At 40.6% G+C, this 20,556-nt stretch overlaps 2 protein-coding genes across 3 annotated transcripts in view; one reads left to right on the plus strand and one right to left on the minus strand.

Moving 5' to 3' along the window:
* The first annotated feature begins 1,560 nt into the window (after nucleotides 1-1,560).
* The window catches only part of HHIP (hedgehog interacting protein), a 71,341-nt gene continuing 52,345 nt past the window's right edge, over nucleotides 1,561-20,556 (plus strand). Inside the window, exons 1-4 of the mRNA XM_068187747.1 lie at nucleotides 1,561-1,827; nucleotides 8,723-8,918; nucleotides 16,032-16,188; nucleotides 17,025-17,226. Of these exons, the coding sequence (XP_068043848.1) occupies nucleotides 1,561-1,827; nucleotides 8,723-8,918; nucleotides 16,032-16,188; nucleotides 17,025-17,226 (822 nt within the window). The remainder of the gene's footprint in view (nucleotides 1,828-8,722; nucleotides 8,919-16,031; nucleotides 16,189-17,024; nucleotides 17,227-20,556) is intronic.
* The window catches only part of ANAPC10 (anaphase promoting complex subunit 10), a 140,497-nt gene continuing 140,038 nt past the window's right edge, over nucleotides 20,098-20,556 (minus strand). The window contains exon 7 of one of the 2 annotated variants that reach the window (XM_068187776.1): nucleotides 20,098-20,235. The gene's annotated coding sequence lies outside the window, so the exon portion shown is untranslated. The remainder of the gene's footprint in view (nucleotides 20,236-20,556) is intronic. The other variant, XM_068187778.1, reaches the window with a different exon arrangement.

Consider the following 20,556-nt stretch of genomic DNA (forward strand, 5'->3'; position numbering starts at 1 on the left):
AAAGGGGGCTCTTTGGGTACATGCTAATGTTTCCTCAATTTCTGGGATGAGCAGCCAGTCCCTGGTAAACACACCTCAGACTCTGGCTATGCAGCTGCCCTTCACCTCCAAGTCAATGGCTGTAGCTGCATCGCAGCCACTTCTGAGGGTTTATCCTGGGCTGGGGTACTCTGGGCTTCCATCTTTTCCCTCCATGTCATCCCTGCTGGCCTTCCCTTTCTGGATTGCAATGCAGTTGAAACTGAAATTTGAAATTGACTCAGAAATTGAGTCCTGGCCTCACGGGTGCTTTCTTGCCACCAGTTGGATCTTCCTGCTCTTCCCATACACAGGTCTCCCGTTCTAGGCACACCGGGACCACGCTCACCCTTCCACGAGCCACACCCTCACAGCTTTAGAGACGGCCCGGTGCCATCCCCAACAAGTTGTACCTTGGTCATCGCGCCCCCACGCACTCAGGGTCTGCCAGCTCGCGGCACCTTCAGGGCAGCCACGGCGCCGAAGCCCCGCTGGAGAAAACCACCGTGAGGTGAGGGCAGTTCCCGCCGTCGACGCCCGCTCCGCGCTTGGCCCCACGCCTCTGGAACCTTCCGTGGCGATGGGGATGAACTGCGGGGGCAATGGGCGGGCGCGGACGAGCCGACCCCGAGGGAGCCCTGCCTCGGGCGCCTTGGCCGTCGGGGGCGCAGGACCCACCTACGGCGCTCGCCTTCCGCCGGGCACCGCTGCGATCCCACCGGTTCCCACCGAGACAGGGGGCGGGAAGCCGCCCCCTCCCTCTCTCCGCCTGCCCTCCGGGAGGCCCGGCTCGCACTCCCCCGGGGGGAAGGGGACAGCCGGACCCCCAGGCCGGGGGATCTCCTCGGGGCGGGGCCCGCCGCCGCTCCCTCCCGCCGGGCGCGGCCCCCGCGCCGCTCCCGCTCCCGGCGGGCCCCCACGGGCGGCACGCGCGGCCGGTGGATGCCGCCGGGTGACGTGCAGGGCGCGCGGTGGCAGCACCTCCCCGCGCGCCGCTTAAAAAGAAGAAGAAAAGAGGGAGCGAAACATGAGAGCCCGGACGAGCCGCAGCCGCCGCCGCCGCCGGCAGCAGCAGCAGCAGCGGAGGGGGCATCGCCCGGCTCGGCCGCCACCGCAGTCCTGCCGCGGGGACACCCTTCCTATGGGACGACAAGTGAAGGGCTGCTGCCGCCGCCCGCTGCCCGGCCCGTCCCGAGCCTCGGCGCTTCGGCGCGGCAGCGGCAGCTGCTAAAACCTGTGCCGCTCGCACAACTTCGCCGGCTTCGAGCATCCTCCCGCCGGGGCTCGGGGGCTCGGTTCTCCCCGTTCCTGCCTCTTCGCGTCCACCTTTCTGGAAGAAGCGGGGGTGGCCGAGGTGCTGTTCCTCCGTCGGCTCTTTAACTGCTGCTGTTATTATTCTCCTCCAGACTTTCCCCTTCTGGGGGAGGGAGGTGGTTTCCTGATCTGAAGTGCAAAGAAAAGTCAGTGGGATTCCCCTCCTTCCTTCTCCCCCCACCCACCCCCCCACCCCCGGTTTGGGTGCATTCACACGCTCCCTCAGGCATGATGCTCAAGATGCTGCCGTTTAAGCTGCTGCTGGTGGCCGTGGTTCTGTGTTTCTTCGAGGGGGATGCCAAGTTTGGGGAGAGCGGCGCCCGGAGGAGAAGGTGCCTCAACGGGACCCCGCCGCGGCGGCTGAAGAAGCGGGACCGGCGGGTGCTGTCCCCGGAGGCCCCGGGCGGCGGGGAGGCGATGTGCCGCGGCCTCTACCCCCGCCTGTCCTGCTGCTCCCGCTCTGAGGCGCAGGGTCTGCCGCACGCTGAAGCCAAGGTAGGCACCACCTGGGGCTGCGCCGGGCTTTGGGGGAGGTTTTTGGTGTTCTGGGGTTTTTTTATTATTTTTGCGCCGAGCCACGCACCGGCCGCGAACCTGCCGCGTTCCCACGCGGGTGGTGGGGGCGATGCCGCGGCGGGGGGCGGCCGCTCCTGCCCGGGGGGCGAGGGCGCGGCGGGAGCGGGACCCGGGTGTGGGTCTGACGCTGCCTCGGGCGGCGCGGGGAGCCGACTCAGGTCCGCGCCCGGAGGGGACACGGGCGCCCCGCGGGGGGAGCGCTGTGCTGGCTCTGCCGCCGGCTCTGCCTACGAGTTACTTTCTGTCCGCAGCGCCCGAGTTTCCGGCGGCGGCCCCGGCGCTGGTCCCGTCCCCGTGCAGCGGGGCCGGGCCGCCCGCAGGTACCGCCGCTGCCCGGGCGCGGCGGCGGGGAAGGGCGGAGGAGCCGGGCGGGCGCCTGGCAGCGGCAGCAGAGGGGCTGTGCGTTCGCCCGGCGGTGCCATCCGGGTTGGGTTTCTCCTGGCGTGAAAAATCGTGTCCAGTTTGCTTCACATGCTTACTTCGGGAGGGGGTTTGGATAGTGGCTTGGTGCCGGTGTACCAACATTCCGTGATCTCCGGCCGCCTCGGGGCCCGTGTGCTACTCACGGTTCCGTGTGTCAGCGCCGAAAGCCCCCCGAAGTGTCCGCTGTGGAACCCCGGTCTCCCGGCTCTCGCCCAGGGCCGGTGTCTCACCAGGTGCCGTGAGATACTCTGCCTTTCCACATTACCTGGCAGCCTCTCTGCCCAATTTCAAGCTGCGGTCATGTGAAGGGAAGCACCTCCTCTGCTCACCGATTTTTTAAAATTGTCAAGTTCTCAGCATCCTTTAGCAAGTTAAATTCTGCTTATCAGCCTGTTGCTTAGATTTTCAAATGCGTGGGTACCTAACCAGGCAGGACTGTGCTTGATAAGCTGTGCTGTGCTGGCCAGTGCTGCATCCGGGGGTATGCGCGGGGAGGGAAGTTGCTGAATAATGTCATTAAGAATCCTGCACATGAAATTAACAATCAGGTGCCTTTAAAAAATTATTATTACTTTTCCTTTTCTTTACTTTCCTTTTTTTTTTTTTTTTTAACATTTCATCCTCCTTTAAGTGTAATTAAGAATTCCTCAGTTACAGCTCTCTAGTTGTCAAGGTCTGAGAGACTCTTGGAAAACTTGTGTTTCAGTCTTGCTGGCCCAAGCATAATAAAAAAAAATACCCAGCCTGAATCGAATTTTTATGCTCAGTTCACGGTAGATTTCACTCCATTCTCATGTAAACAGCTTCTACGAATCAACATATGTGTCTGGGTGGTATCTCTCACTTTGTTTTGTAACAAAAAGCCATATTGCATCATTTAATTTGCTCAAGTCATGCAAATAGGAAAAAATCAATAGGACAAAAAGGGGTCGACTTATCCTCCTCCCCACTAAACTGCTGCCCACACACAGAGTCCTGTTGCTTATGGCAAAAGAATAACAACAACACCATTGTGTTTGTTAGTTGGTTCACTAATGGGTGAAACTGGAGAACATCATTCTCCTTCAGTCCCCAGCTCTGTCCAAATGTTCATGCCTTTTGAGGGAGCATTTGTCCTACCCCCTCTATTCCCAGATGATTGAGAACTGTCTTACTGCAGGTTTTCAGCTGCAGATCTCTCTTTATTCATACCATATGCAGCAGCAGTTTGAGATTCAAGGCAGATCTATTTCTTCATGTTGTCTAGAGACACTGCCATTAGGCTCCTGTGTGATGATTGAATTAAATTATAACCCCACACAGATAACCTGAAAGATCTAGCTGGAAAAAAAAAAAAAAGGGAAAAAAAAAAAAAGGAAAAAATAATAAGCACTGGAAAATATGTCCTTAATTCACCCTGTTTGCAATATCTCGGTAGCATATATACTACTGAGATTATTCAGTGCTTGGAGACCCTTGTGGTAATTGGTTGAATGCAATAAACTGGAAGTTCCATTTTGGTTAGTTTTCCATCCCTAGGCAGTTGAAGTGTTTATTCTCTTCTTACTATTACTTTAAAAGATATTTTAATTCCTTTTCAATGTGGTTTTTTTTCTTACTGACTGTACTAAAAACCTGATGTAAATGTGAGGAAGTGACCACAGTACCTATTCTTGAGTTGTTGAACCCGTTTCATATTTTCTTTAAAATATAAATTACATTTTTAAAGGAATGCTATTGCACAGGATTGTAAAATCAAACTTTCTTTCACTGAAGATTAATTTTAATGAAGCTCACAAATCTTCTTTATCATATCTGATTAAGATATATGATTAAAAATATGTCAAAATATATGTCATTTATAGTTGACAGAATGGGGTGGTCATTCTGTAGAAGACTTGGCAAAGTATTATGGTATACATTTGAACGTAACTTTTCTAAAAGTACATTTTTTTTAAACTGTGTTCTACTACAGTTCTGAAACCAGCTTTTTTAAACTCCATCATCTACGTACATGATGGAGAGGCCACCCCATTAACAGAAATCTGAGCACTGCCATCTTTAAAAAAAAGAAAAATTAATTGACCATGCTTAGTAGACATTGTAATAAGAGCCTCTTGGTTATGATGCTGGGTCTGTGAGAATTTTTGACCAAATTATTGATCTGTGCTTATAAATGAAAACACCACCTGCAGTTTTGGGAACAATAATGGAGCTACTGTAAAGAGCAGATACAACATTGCACTAGCTCAAGCAAAATATTTGCATCCTGTTGTTGACATTTAACTCTTTTATTTTTCTGGCAATATTCCCTTGTTTATGAATGGCTGCTACATCCAGCCAAACATTGTAATATCAGTTTTTCTAAAAGTTTGCTTACAGCCTGACAGGCAAAGAAGTCCTCTCTACCTTGGATGGTTTCACAGCCAAGTCTGTCAAGGAATGGGTGAAAAGTAATTGTTTTCAAGTGTGCCCTTTTACAATCATTTGTTTGCTCTGGCTCTTTCATGAACAAAGGCTATTGTTGAACACATCCAACTAAACAAATAACTCATCTTGGGGTCCCTTTAACAGCTGCCTTATAACAATGATCTATTTAAATATTACCCTAAAATTGAAACTGAACTCTTTAATGACATAATCCAGCATTATAATACAGAAGAGGCATATGCTCTACTCAACAGCTGAACAATCTCATCAGCACATGATTTTTAGACATAAATGCTTGTATATCAAATAGGCTTTATGCAGTGACTTATTTCACTGGTTTCTTCCTTCTGTTAGCATCAAAATTCTATGCCTTTCTCTAACTAGATATGACAGAGTACACAAAACAGATGATAATATTAGTCGTAAAGAATTTCTGTCTATTTTGTCATCTTCTGTTCCTTCTTTGCACTCTTCCTTCTGTTGATAAACCAATTTTCTATGCTGTGCTTTCCTGTGCATTCCAGGATTTATCTCACCTTTAGTCTACCCGTTCTACTTTCATGTGGCTAGAGAGTAAAGGATGATCTTACAGATGTTGTAAATTAGTCAGCAGCAGGCATAATCATTATTAGGCATGTTGCAATAAATGTTTGAAAGTTTTACATATTTTCCAGAGCACAGTTAGTTTAAACCACTGCAGTTTGATGGTTTCACATACGACTTTAAAAATTGAAGCAGGAAATTAAGTTTACATTTCTTCAAAAGACCAAAGCCATTGTCAACTTTAAGGTCATTTTCAAAGTAGACATCCAACAGAAAAAGCTTCATTTAAATAAGTATTTCAGAATCTGCTTAGAACTGGTTTAGTATACTCCAGGATAAATACATTATCAATTTGCTGAAATTCAGAATAGGGACTTGTCCTGTCTCCAAGCCAGTACAGAGTTACATATCAGACCTCACACAGAGCAAATGTTACCACCCTATTTTGCTTGAGCATTCTAAAAGTTAAGTAACATTGTACTTGATTTTCAGATAATTGATTGACTCTCATTCCTTAATCTTCCGATTAGCTATTATATGACCAAGATTCATTCCAGAAATGACATGAGGGGGTGAATTCCTGTGGTTAATTCCTGGATAGCAGCTGCTCAGGGGGATTAGGATCCTTTTGTCTTAACTTTGAGGACTGAAATGTTGGCAAGCCTGTATGACCAGGCAACGTCAATTACGTTTTCCACAAGAAACAGTAAATTAGCTTTGCCATCCTGTAATTAATTTTTCCCCCTCTGTTCACAATGTGTTCCTGAGTCTTCCAGTAGAAGTACAGTTTTCTGTCTGCATCACTGTAGAGTTAATTCAATAAACACATTGAATATTTACCTAGTAATACCTTGTGTTTACTTGTACTTCTAAACACACCATCACACTATTACCACAAGAAAGCCTGAGATGAACTCCCTGATGAAAACTTCTGAGACTTCTGCAAACCAGGTGGTACTACTGCATATAGGCAAGTACTTTGAAGGGTCTGTACTTACAGTCCTTTGATGGAAGCACCAAAATAGTCATTTCATCCTTACTTCAAGAGACAAGTGACACAATGTTCTTAAAAAGTAGTATTTATGGATAGTGGTTTTGCTCATCCCCTGTTGGCTTCAGACTTTGTCCTGTTTGGCAGCCAATGACCTGACTGAATTATACAGGCCCTTCCCTGTATCAGAATCACAGCATGCCTTAGGAAAGTTCAGCTAGTGCAGAACATTGCTTCAGCAGCATGGATTGCTGCAAGCATGTCGTCTCTTCTATACTACCTGGCCTGCAATCCTCAGCAGTATTCAAGTTGAAAGTTTTAGTTGTTACGAATTTTGGTTATAGTTTATAGTAGTTGTTTAAGGATTCTACTGCTATGGCCCAAATGGGCAATCTAGCAAAAGGAATCTAAACTTTTTCAGGAGAGAAGAGCCTGAGGCCGTGGAAAAAATTCCCGAAAGAATTCAGGACTAAGGCAAACTTTTTGCTATACATGCAACATGCAATTAATTGATTACTGTCTTAAAGCCAAAAAAAAAAAAAAAAAAAAAAAGAAAAAAAAAGAAAAGACAAACCCTTTACAAAATATGTGAGGTAATTATATTCTCAAGAAAGGTTTGAAGAGGGATAATAAACTATATGTGGCAGATGTTAATCACATTATTCGCCTGCAGGTGCTATAAAGCTGAGGATAGTTTGACAGCAGATAGTCTGAAAAATGGAACATTTAATGCATTTAGTGATCCTGGCAAACCTGGAGGAATTCTTTTTGATGCCAATGGCAGCACATCCAGAATAAGGGCAGAAGCCAAATGGTGTTCTAATTAGTGGTCCAAATTCCAACACTAAACTTTAGTACACATTTCAGATGGTCTTTTGACAATATATGCATGGTAAGGCTAAATTTTCCTGGATAGAGTTTGCCTTCTACATAAGGTTGTTATAGAAAGGATATTGTTTAAATGTATGGGCCATATATTGTGTAATATTTTGAATACATACCTGTTTAAAACAATTGAAAGTGAATTTCTCTCAAGCATTTGAGGTCTACGTAATTATGCCCTGTAAATAAAAAGCTGAGTTCAAACCTGTGTTATCAAAGTACAGCATCCTAGAAGAGAGCTGACCTATGAGACAGCAAACTCAAGCATATCCAGAGTGTTCCTGCATTAATTAACTTATTTATCAAAAGTAACTTAGGTCATTCCCTGTAATGTTACATGGCAAGGGAATGACATTGGAAAGTCCTTCTGTAAATCAGCTCAGAGATACGAACTATAGAAAAACTAGCAATATTTTCAAGTGTGTGATTTGCAAATATTTGCAAATTTCATACAATACATGTATTTATGACATCAATATTTCTTAACGTAAGTGTCTTAGAGTCTCTGTTTATAACTGTGTTATATAAATAGCAGAGAGAACCTGAGCTTTGTTTTTGGATCAGATTCAGACCCTCTCAATGGAAAGAACACATTTCCCGTTGACCACCATTGGGATGAATGACCAAAAACAATCCATGTAGTTAACAACAGATTAATCAAGTGCATGCATTCAAAAGCTAATAAAGACAACTACGCTGTTTTCCATTATTTTTCACGATTTGATGACATTGCACTACTTCGGCTTCTGTGTTTACTTAAACACATCATCAGTTGTGGTTTCGTGCCTCTTTAAGTGCTATGCATCCATAATATAAGCTTGTTTTCAGGACAAAGTTACAGTTTCCATATTGACACAAACAAGACATTACAAATTCTACTTTTGCACTTATAATAGAAAAATATGTCTGAAAACATACAGGGTTTTCCACCTCCAAATAGTGTGCATTAGAGAGATCAAAAAGCAGAGCAGCATTCAAAGCATGAAAAGTCCATGGCACCTGCTGAATTCCACAGCAGTCATTTCAGCAGCCAGGCTTTGTGTCGTTCAAGGTGCAGCCATTTTACAAATAACTAGACATGGTTTTCCTGATGTGTTCTGATGTGAGAATTTTAGTTTTTAGTCTCTAAACACTTGAGTAGGCCACCTTACAAGTTAGGATTTTAGGTATTTCTTGTAAGAGAAGAGGATAGGCCTGCTGGTCTTATAAATGGTTCTTCTAGTTCAGAGATTCCCTATGTGATGCTGGGCACGGGTCCTTAAAATAACTTGAGTACTGTTATTCTTATCTAAGAAGCAAGCTCAGATAGGAAATCTTATAGAAGATTCTGTAAGAATCCTCTATAAGAAATTAGAGAAATTAAAATCTCACAGTACCAATAGCATATTGCACATTTCATAGTAATAATTTTTGCACCTCCAGAATGGTAACATGAAACTCAATGCATTGATAGTAACTGTATTGGTTCCATTAGCATTATTTATGGCATTAGGCCATGCAATCTTTCTTTGTGTAGTATGGGGACACTGGTCACAGGTTTACTTGTCTCTGGTTTGTGGCTTGCAGGTCCTTTCTGTTACCAACAACACAGAATGTGCGAAGCTACTGGAGGAAATCAAGTGTGCACACTGCTCACCTCACGCTCAGAACCTATTCCACTCACCTGAGAAAGGGGAAACTCCTGAAAAAGAAATAATGCTTCCCTACCTGTGCAAAGACTATTGTAAAGAATTCTATTACACCTGCAGAGGTCACATACCAGGTAAAACTCATAACAAAATATTTGGCTAAAGGATGTCCTGATATGTTGATATTGCCTGAGCAGTTTCTCCAGCTTCTAAGCAGGAAAAATCCCCACTGATATCCAGTGGAATTTGCCCAAGCAGGGAAAGAATGTCTTCACAGCAGATCTTGTGTAGCCCTCAAAATACTTTGAGGCTTTCTTGCCACCGTCCTGTTAAACTCGCCATGAAACACACGTGGTTTGGTTGTTGTCAAAGGCACCTGAAAATATTACCTTTGCTGAAATATTAGTGTATTCATTCTAATCTTGCAAACAAGAAGCTGGCCATCCAGAAGGCTACTCTAAATGATAGATTGCTTTAAAATGCAAGAAATAAAAGGTCCTGGCTGTTTGCTGTAGCCTCTAAAAGCTGATGAGTAAAGTGTTTTTTCTGGTTTTGTTACCCTAGAAACTGATGTTTTTTCCACGGGCTTTAAAGCTCATTGAAATCAAAGGGCCCTATTTGATAGACTTCTGTGATCTTTGAGTCACTTCCAGCGTGCTGTTAACAAGCAAATTCTTAACTTACCTCGCACTTCCTCACTTACCTAGCACTTCCTCACTGAAGTCAGTGGAGTTAGCTGGACATAACCAAAAGCAGAGTTTGCCCTGTGTTGTCTGAGGCAGTCACCAAATGTGTGCTATCACTTGTAACTATATCAACAAAATAACCGCAGAGGATGGCTCTTTTAGAAGCACTGTCTTAAGACTCTTTTATGTTAAATAACATCTTTGGTATTCCCAATAGTAAATTATTTATATGTTTAAGACTGTCATTTTTAAACTATGCTTTTTTCCCTGTCCAAATACTACTTATAAACAATGCCACACAGGAGAAAATAATTAAATAGGTTAAGATTTCTTTTTTAAATTTTTTTCTTTAAACTAGCAACACAGACTGGAAAAAAGGACTTGATAATGAGATGAAAAATGAATTTGTGAATAGTCACTTTTAACATATGAACACAACTTTGTAATATAATATAAACATATTTGAGTAAAGGGGATAGTTTAAGTGGATGGGATTTGGAGGACGGTTTTTTAATTGCATGTTTACAGTGTGTACTTGTTTTCTCTGAAACCCCAAGAGTGCAGGGATTTTTTTGCAGTGTTCTTTTATTGACTTGGGAAAACATTTTGAATTTACTTACTTTTTCCCTTTACTGTGGTTTAACATGTATCTCAACCCATTCAAATATGAAAATATTATTATTGTCTTTATAAACTAAGAGATGTTTCTAAGGCTTTCTTAAACCAGCTGTTTCTTGCTCTTTATCACATTCCCCAAAGCAAAGCAGAATAGATCATGGTTGCCAAGACTGCTTGCTGAACAGCGATAACAGATTAGATATTCTAAATGTTTGGCCCATATAAGAAGTCAGCACAAAGACATTTTTGACATGAGTTTGTAGCTAGCATAAATGATTTTCATATTCTGCAAAATTAGATCCTCAGAGTTGTTTTGTGACATTCTGTGTTTATGAGGAAACAATTTATTTAATTGAAAAAAGTGAAAGAGGGAAAAGGGGAAAGATGGGGGAGGTGGAGGGAGGGAGGGAGAATGAGAAAGGGCTGAGCAGCACAGGAGCTACAGCCACAGGAACCTCGCTTCTCAGATCAACATATGTGGTGACGAATGACAAATTTATTTTTCTACAAAGTTTGTGTATATGTAAAACTGCTGAAGTGCATCAAGATGTCAAGTGCTTTTTGTGACCACCCAGGTTGCCTTGAAGGATAACCAGATGAAAGCATAACTTTAGCACTGGGCAGAGCACTGTGCTTTGCAGGAAAAGAGCTTACATACTTTAGCATCAGTTAAAATAGGATTTTTCCTACATGAATCAGATACTAATAATTGTTCTAAATACTTGTCCTGAAAGTAGGTTGCACTAACAAAAACTTGTTGCATCCACCAGCAGGATTAATTTGGTGAGTTGACTGGTACTCATGGTCGTTGATACCTATTCTAGCATTTCCCAAAGGGAATTAATATTCAGGTCCCTCTTTTTGAGAAGATGGCCTATAGAATTTTAATATAGTTTCATAGTATTGTACATTCTGAAACATAAGTAATTAAAATAACTTATTTGGGGGTTCTGTTTTCCTTGTGAGACTTGTATATCCATAATAATATTTATTGCAAAAGAAAGAAAAAAAATAGAAAATGTGGAAGCTGTGTTTTCAGCTTAGCCTGGAGGATTTTACAAAGAGTTGAAAATTAACAGGCCCCCAAACCCAAGGTCTCTGGCAATGATTCACTGTGCATTTGTTAAAATGTCGAATAATTACTCTTCCTCCATTAGGGAGTGCTAATTGTTTCTGAACACCAATACAACAGAGTTTAAAGGAATTGCTGACTACAAAAATAATTTTATCCCTTAAGTCTTGTGCAAATAAGAAATATTATTAACATTTTAAGACAGCAAGCATGTTTTCTGGGATTGAAATGTTAGCAGTACATATTAACCAAGAAGGCTGAGAAATTATGCATCATTTTTTTTCATGGGTTAGCTTCAAAAATTCATTGTGTCCTGCAAAGATAAAAACTCTAGCAGATCCTTGGTTAACTCTTTTGAAGACAGCAGTTTGCCCACCAGTTATGACTATATCAGAACTTCCACTGACTTCTTAAGGAATATTGAGAGAAAACGTGGACCTTATTCTTTATTCAAGCAGAATAATATCAGAAGCTGTTAGGATTGTATGGATGAGCAGGAGGGTGTAATGTTTCACAAAGAATTTGAGATTAGAGCTTCTCTGCTTCATTCCAGATAACTGTTCTGATTATTTCTCATCTAATCTTTACTTCAAGCCTCAGTTTAAGGGATGGAGACACTGAAGTTAAGTGATTTAATGAAATGTCTTCAGTCAATATGAATTTTATGTTTTCCCTTTCCATAAGGGAAGACTGTCTAATATGTATTACTAATGTAGCTATTAAAGAAAGCCACAGCTGATTCTGCCTTTAGACATAATCAGAAACTTGATCCGTGCCATTGGAAGTGGCATATTCTAAGGAACAAGTCTGTGCCACAGCCATGGTGTCATCCAAGGACATGGGAGAGATTTTGAGCTATCTGGCCTCCATTATTTTCATTAGAAGAAATGGGTTTGAGATGATTGTTAGTGAATTCAGATCCAGGCCCAGATCTGAATCCAGACATTACCAGAACAGGCATCTGATTGGATTTTTCAAGCACCAAACAGGGTGTTCCAAAACGTTGGAATTCTAGCCCAAAACATGGGAATTCTATGAAATTCTACAACTCACAGAGCACTTCCAGAAGTTCTAACATGGCTGATTAGTAGTCACAGTCAACATAGTCAACCTGAAGAAAAATAGTAGAGGGTGGTAAATTTGCTACTGGCAACAAGAGCACGAAGGCATCAACCCTGGCCCTGCCTGTGTGCAGGAACCTGAAGTGTCTGAGCAGGAGAAGAGAGTCACTAGTCACTTGAAAACCAGTTGGAAATCATGTGAGCTACCAGTCGGCTTAGTACATTTTGAAATAATCTGTCTGAAATCGTGTCTTTGGTTTGGTTTTTATTGGCAGTTGAAAAGAGAGGAGAATGTGGGGTTTTTGTGAACAAATTCACATCTAGATGTCAAAGGTGCAAATCAGGAAAAAAAAAAAAACCAAAAGGTAAAGGCTGCTTTGACACAATGTTAAACTGTATGCTCAAGGTCACAGCAGAAATAAAGCAGGTCAACCTGATTTCCGGATGCCCTCAAAGGCAGTGTAGGTTTACTCAGATGAGTGGATGATACTCAGTCCTGTGTGCAATGCAAAGTCTTTGACTTGCTCCAAAGACTGAGACGTGTGCTACCATGGCACTGGAATTGTGTGTCAAAGAGAAGAGGAAAGGGAATGGGCAATCAGGGAATCCAGCAAAGTGAAATTTGGGGAAGATAGAACAGGAAAGGAGATACAGTGTGAGGAACAACTGGCTGCAAATACAAGTGGAGAGAGGAGGTGGGGATCAGCTGGGAGCAGTTTTCCTTTGAAAAGGCTTTTAATCTTGCAATTTATTCCCACAGTGTTTTATAAAGGCGAACACAGAAAGCCTTCACTGTAGCTGCCTTAACTGAAAAGCCTGTCGTTGGATTCTTGTTTGCAAGACAGAAAGTTTAGCATAGAAATGCAAGCCTGTGCAAAATCTGACACTTAAACATGATGTTTAATCATCCTTTGTGATTTCAATTTTCTTTGTTAACACAGGCACCGCTCTGTCAACGCATACACAGCTGGTAGGAAATTTGTAATAATACGTATGAGTCTTTTAAAATAAATTAGTTAGTACAGAAATTCACACAGGACCAAGGGTTGCAGTCCCTATTACTTTTTTTTTCCCTTTTCTCCAAACAATTCTAGTGCTTAGGGGCACTTGTCAGGGACCATTCTTCTGGACACTGTACAAACTGAACAAAATGGCAAACTGTACACTAAAGACCTTACAATCTAAGCATGAGAAAGAAGATAATAAATGTCTACAAGCAGATAGGAGTGTAGAAGCAAATGTTTCTCTAAATGTCCTCAGTGAAGCTGTTAGTATGTTAAATGTAGCATATATAAGACATGGAGGTTTTTTTTTTTCCTAAATTACTATGTTTTTAATAGAACAAAATAGCAAAATTCCACCCTTAATGCACAGATGAAACTGTATTTACAGAGGTTACATTTCTTCCAGTAATGCAACATTTTTCATAGTTTAATTCTAGCTCCACTTTTTTACAAGCATTTCTAATGAAAATGGTCCATAAGCCTTATCCTTTCTTAGAATCTGCTGATGGGTTTGCTAAACAGCAAAAGGCAACTGCAGTGCACCATGCACTTTAGTGCATGATAAAATATTTCATGAGGCAAAGGCAAAAATTCTTATATATCTTACATATAAGGAAAGGCAGTGCACTGGTCAAGTGAGTTTGCATCTGATTGTTATTTGAAATGGACATGTACTGAGTGAACAATGTGATCACAACCTGCTCTGGGTTTCCCTGATTAAAGATAACACTCAAGCCAAGAGAATTCTAACTTTAGTAAATAGTAAATTGTATACTTGGAAAATTCTAGAAATTCTTAGTAATTGTACACCTCTAATTTCCTATTGCATTTTTTTCAAATGATCCACTGTGCCTAGAGAAATAAATTATTAAAGACAAATCCCTGTATTCTTAAGTCAAATAATTCAACAGCAAGATTTTAGATTACCTTTGATTTTGGCATTATATTTACAAGCCTTGGAATACTGCTCTATGATTATATCAGAGTTCCTCTTCAATTGTTCCACTTGAAATTACATCTCCCATTTTCTCCAAATAACTACTATAAATTAAAAGCAGCTCTTCAGAGATGAAATTTACTGAAGCTCCACATCATGGTAATTAAACTTTTACACCACAACACACTACCATGTGTTTCCAGATATTATTTTATAGAAATCAAAGGCAGGCTCTGTCCTGTCATTTTTCCAATATTTTTAAAGGAAGATATATATGAAAAGAAGTATAGTTGGGTGGGAAAGGCTTTTCACTCCACAAGAATTTTGGGATCCAAAAAATTTTCCTATTCCACATAAGGAAGAAATTGAACTCTTTCGAAATTTTCCATGAAGAAAGCCACAGAGAGACCACCCCAGGATAGCTAATAAAGTCGTTGTTAGGACATTTACTTGGGAAATGGGAGACTTAGGGTCAAACTCTTGCCTGACAGATGAGGGGCATTGACCTGAATATTCCTCTTCCTAATGAAACACCCTAATTACAAGACATTGGAGTATAGTGACACAAGGTTTGCTGTCTGGTTCTGTCTTTTTCATTTAGACCAGAAGTTTGAGCTTGGACCAGAAACATCATGTTAAGTAAAATTTTGTCAAAACTGATAATGTTTCTGAAAAAGCTTTGCTTGTAAGAAATTGGCATTTTCCAATGAAACACATCTGTCCCTGATCAGTTATTATTGTACGTTGTAAGCCAGAGGTTTTATGGCCAAGATCTATGGATTACTGCATTATTCACAAGTGGTAAAGCCATGCATAAATTAGGCCTCTAATTCCAATTAAGTGCTAATTCTGTGTATCCTATGAGCTATGTCCTGGACTATAGTACATCCTAAGACAGTTGCCAGTAATGCAAACAGGAATGAAGGTAACTTAAGACATATTATCTCAACAATGTTCTGGTAAAATAGTACATGTATAGCTAGCCAGATTCTGTCTTCTTAGATTTAATACTCCTGATTAAAACCAGGATTGAAATGACTAGAAATAGGTTTGTGAACAGCAATAGATATTTTTCTTAATGTCCTTAAACATACTGCCAGAAAGTAATAGTAATTGAGTCAGGGTTTTTCTTCAAAGGCTCTCATTTTATCAACTTTGTGTTTCTCTGGGTCTTCAAAGCCCTTCCTATTTTAACCTAAAACCTAAGGACCACCTTTCATCCAACGCAGCATGAGACATATCCCTTTGTCAGGGGATGGGGCTGAGGAAGTAGGTTTCACTATGGGACACTGCTCAGCTACTTTAATACTGGGAATCAACCAGAAACCAGCTGGATGTCAATGTGGTGCAGTTTTCAGCACTACTTCCCACTTCTCACCTCTCCAACTAATGTCCTTTGCTGGCAGCATTCCACAAAAGTTTTGCTGCAGGGGTTTTACCAGAGTCTTCACTGAGATTTTGACTAGAACTAATCACTTATTTTTAAAAAGTTAAACAGAATCTGCTCAGGCTATTTTACAGCAGATACTACACTTGATTGATAGGGTTAAAATTAGGGAGAAGTGCGTCACAGCCTCAACTCTGAACTTTGTCTCTTAATTTTTTAGTGAGTGAACTGTTGTGTCATTTTGAATGAAAGTTAAGCACACTGAAAATGAGGTTTAATACAAATACAGATGAACAAACTGTAAAAGGCAATGTTCAGTTTGTGTTTATACATTTGTTTACTCAGAGCAGACTCTTTTTGCAGATAGCCTTTTGTTTAAAATGTCTTTTTCCACTATAATCTATTTAAAGATGAGTTTGATGACACAAAACTGCAGACATGACAACACACTAATCATTTGTACGCTCTTTTGCATTTTTAAGGTTTCCTCCAAACTACAGCTGATGAGTTTTGCTATTACTATGGAAGAAAAAATGGTGGTGTGTGCTTTCCGGATTTTCCAAGAAAACAAGTGCGAGGGCCAGCTTCTAACTCCCTGGACCACATGGAAGAATATGACAAAGAGGAAGAGATCAGCAGGTTCATAAATATAAATGCTGTTTAATCTGAAAAAAAAACCCTAGCAAAGCCTGTGGTTTTCACAGTGAAACAGCTCTGTGTGTGCTTATGCTGAGCGGCTGTGTTTTCCAGATGTGACTTTCTTTTGCTGCTGCTAGAGTATGTAAAAAGAGAAAGTTACAGGAGCTTCAGCACTTCAGTCTCATTTGATATTTGCCTTGCTGAAAAGGTGTTAGAGTCCTCCTCTGATCCACCCTGTGGATCTTGGTTATCGTCCAGCCTGATGGATGATCATGGATCATTCATAGTTCTGGGAAGTAATCTGCACCTAAATTTAATATTACTAAAAAACTACGATAAGTTTATTCATAAAATATTTATATTTATGTTGTGATCTTCAATTGATTTCATTTGGGGGGGGTTGTGAAAAAAAATAGATTATTCCATCATAAGTAATTATTTTTAAATGGATATTAAAATTCAAATTTTATCCAAGTGATGAAATTTACTGTGTTTGTTTTATAGTAGAAATTCTGTATTTCTAAATTATTCTCTTCTTTTGCCAACTTTTTTCCCTTTCATTGCTCTACATTTTGGATCTAAGTTTATTTAATGCTCTCTTTTTTGTATGCAGACCAAATTTTCCTCAAGTGAAGTTAAAGCTGATTTTCTGTATTATATCCTTGAATACATTCAAGGCAATAATTTATACACATTAATATATTAAAAAATGTTTTGTTATAAGCCTTCTTAATTATTTTTTTATTATTGCAGAGCAATAATTTTATATTTTAGGGACAATGTGTCATGGTTATGAGAAAGAAGAAATGTCTCACTATTTCTTTAAATTTCTTTAGAAAACACAAGCACAACTGCTTCTGTATTCAAGAGATTGTGAGTGGACTAAGGCAGCCTGTTGGAGCAGTACATTGTGGGGATGGATCCCATCGCCTCTTTATTCTTGAGAAAGAAGGATACGTGAAGATTTTCAGTCCCGAAGGAGACATACTCAAGGAACCTTTTTTGGACATACACAAACTTGTTCAAAGTGGAATAAAGGTTGGATTTTATACTTACCTCTACCTTTTATATTTTAGCATGTATATGGGAGAAATGGGAAAAATATGTTTTATATATTAATTAAATTTAAATAACAAAAAAGAGTAATGAGAAGAGACACCACAGTTCTTTTTGGCAAAGAAGTGAAAACTTATAGTGAGAAGGGAATACAGCATCTTGTAATTCTTATCAAACTATTTTCTTTCCCTTCATTTTTCCTCACTTTAAGTTCAAATGAAACTATTCAGCACCAGCATTCCACAGCAGTATCTTTGTATTTTCACCCTTTGGGCTCATTTCTATCCCATTGAATTCAAATGAGTTTTGCTGTGGTGCCAAGGGGAGCAAGTTTGGCTTAGGGCCTCCCCTGCCCTCCAGGTGCTCAGTGATGCCTGGAGAGCTGGACATAGGAGGGGGCCTGGGAATGCTCAGGGATGCCCTGGAGAGGAGCAGGGATGCTCATTCCCTCTTGGCTCAACTCCAAATATAGCACAAGCTTCCCTGGGTGGGAGGCTGCTTTAAAACTGTGTGTGTTGGAGGGTCACATAAAAGTGACTGACCCTCTCAATTCAGACATAAGGGTTGGTGGGATGAACAGCTTCCATCCTGTTCACTGGGAACACTTTCATGGTCGGGGCAATGAGTGGGGAATGGGCACTGATAGGAATATGTTGGAAGGTGGAAGTGAGAAATTACATCTAGTTATGGGGTAAGTACCAATGGAAAACTCTTAAGTCTGTTGGAAGATATTTTACTTCTGGAATGCTGTCAAGTGCTGTTCCATGTTGATTTCTTGTCACAATTCAGAGTGGTAATGCAAGTAAAATTCAGATATATAAAGAAGTTTTAAGTTGCAATCAGGTTATGCCTAGAACAGTCAGGACTACATATCAAAAAGCCTTCATGGATGAAAGTTATATTGACACACTCTTGACAGAGGGATCTTAAATGATAATTGTGACAAACTAGATCGATTTGAAATGCTTAGCACAAGTTAACTGATAATTTTGTTTCAGCTGTAAGGGCAAGAGGCCAATTAGGATAGACTTTTCTGAGAGAAAATCTCAGAGGTTTTTAGTGTGTATTGAAGAAGAGAGCAATGAAACATATTGCACCTTTTTCAGGGAAAAAACTACTTTATATGATTATGTATTTTGTTGAATGCTTCCCTTTCTGCCTCTGAAGATAACCACTATGTTCAAGATATCCAAACAGAAGGGCCTTATCAGGGTTTTTTTTGAACAGCCATCTAAGACGGTTTCATATTTCTTAACCATAAATTCTGATCACTTGTACTTGTGGAAAACTGACAGTGAAATTTCCACAGAACTGTTATTGGTCCCAAAGAAATCTTTCCCGAGGAAACTTTTACAGCTGCAACTTAGAGACAAGGCTAAATGGAAAACTGATTTTCTATGCTTCTGAACAGGCACTATCCTGCTTGATATGACTCCCAACAGGTACCCTTAGGATCAGATACAACTTTCAGTTCTGTTTTAAATCCATGACCTGATCTTTTTAATCTATACTATTCTAATCATCATCTAATGCTTTACGCTGGATTTGTTTCAACTATAACATTTTGTGTAAATAATTTGATGTTTCTAAGCTAGAAAGTCTAATTCAATTCCCTGAGATAACAGTCCAGTGACTGAGGATAATTGTGTTGCAGAGTTTAATGCAGGTTGGCAAGAATGGAGGCTTTATGTACTTTTCAGGGAAGGAGAAAGGGAATGTGCCTAGGAGCAGGACTCCAGCTCTTAAACAGAAAGAGTAAAGAATTTGTGGAATGAGTACATTACATAAAATAATAAATAAATCAAAAACCCCAAACCCCATATAACCAAAATGGTAGTTAAAACAAGGGTTCTTAAACATTTTTGCATTTATCCTCTGCAGTCTAGTTCCTATAATCATTGTTCATGGTCTCTTACCTAAAAGGATGGGAGATCACTGTGGCAATGGCAGCATTGTCACTACTTGATAGAGTATTTGGTTTTACTTACCTGTTACACACTTCAATACTAGAAATCAGTAATGGAGAACACTCTGTGGATAGATGATTTTCCAGCAGGCAGTGCAGAACAGTCAGCAGTTTCAAAAAAACGCAACAAACCACTATGTAAAACACTGCATCCACTTGCACAGCGCAAACATCACGGAATGTGTCCTCTGTGCTCACTCAGGAAACATGTATAGTGCCAGAATTTGGATGTACAAACTTTGAAGAAAACAAAAACTGCTCACCTGTTTTCCAGCCTCAGAGCCATAATAGCAAGAAAAGGCAAACAATTTTTTTCCCCTAAAAAGAAGTGTAAAACTTTTCTCTCTTATACTCAAGTGTCTGAAAACACCCGCTTCTGCTATTTTCTTTCTGTACCTGAAATACAAACAAATACTTAACTCCAGTGATGGTAAAAACAGCAAAAATACCTTTTCAGACTTTTAGAGACATATGTTGTACCCACTAAATAATTAGAATAATGATAATAAAAATGCCAATAATGCAGCTGTGTTTGAATCAAAGGTAGTATAAATTGATGCCTCTGAAAAAAATTCTGTACAGCTATCCCATTAAGATATTTATAATACCAATAGATAGAATAATATAGTGGTGGTTGATTTTGTCTTCTTAATGTCAAGAGGAAATTTAGCAGTGATAAAATCATTATATTGTCATAAAGTAGCAAATCTGTTCCAAAGAATCAACTTAAAACTATCTTGAGGCTGATATAACCAAGAAACTGAAGTGATATATTTCCTTCATAAAAATAATCCTGGAGGTTAGTTCTGATCTTACTAACATATTTTCACTCATTACAGCACTGGCAGTCAAATAAGAAGGAAAACAATATATAAAGACTACTGGTCCCTGTGTTTATGAAATTCATTTGAAGCCTCTAACATTGCTGTGAGCAACTTTGTAGGGCTTCTTCACGGGCTCTGCTGCCCTAAGCACGTCAGTAGGATTGTCTGGGCTTGCTTCTTGTCCATCACTCCTGAGAAGGTCTGTGGATATAAACAGAAAGCAAGTAAGAAGAGAGGTACAACTCTTTGCCTTAGTTTTATTGGTCCATTGCCTTTTAATGTTCATTGAAGTCATTGAGGTTCTCTGCTTGAAAATTGTTGCTGCAGTACAATTACTGACAGTTATATGATTTAATTTTAAGGAGTTCAAATTAAAAGGAGCAGCAATAATTTTATCTCTTGCCAGTATCTCAGAAGGAATTAGCACAAGTGTGGTATTTCATAACAGAGATAGATTCCATGAATGGATGATAGTGACTTGTGCTTCTTGGTGGCCCTTCTCAAGAGAACATTAGATGCAGA

This window comes from Anomalospiza imberbis, chromosome 4 (genome assembly GCF_031753505.1).
Source record: "Anomalospiza imberbis isolate Cuckoo-Finch-1a 21T00152 chromosome 4, ASM3175350v1, whole genome shotgun sequence".
NCBI lineage: Eukaryota > Metazoa > Chordata > Aves > Passeriformes > Viduidae > Anomalospiza > Anomalospiza imberbis.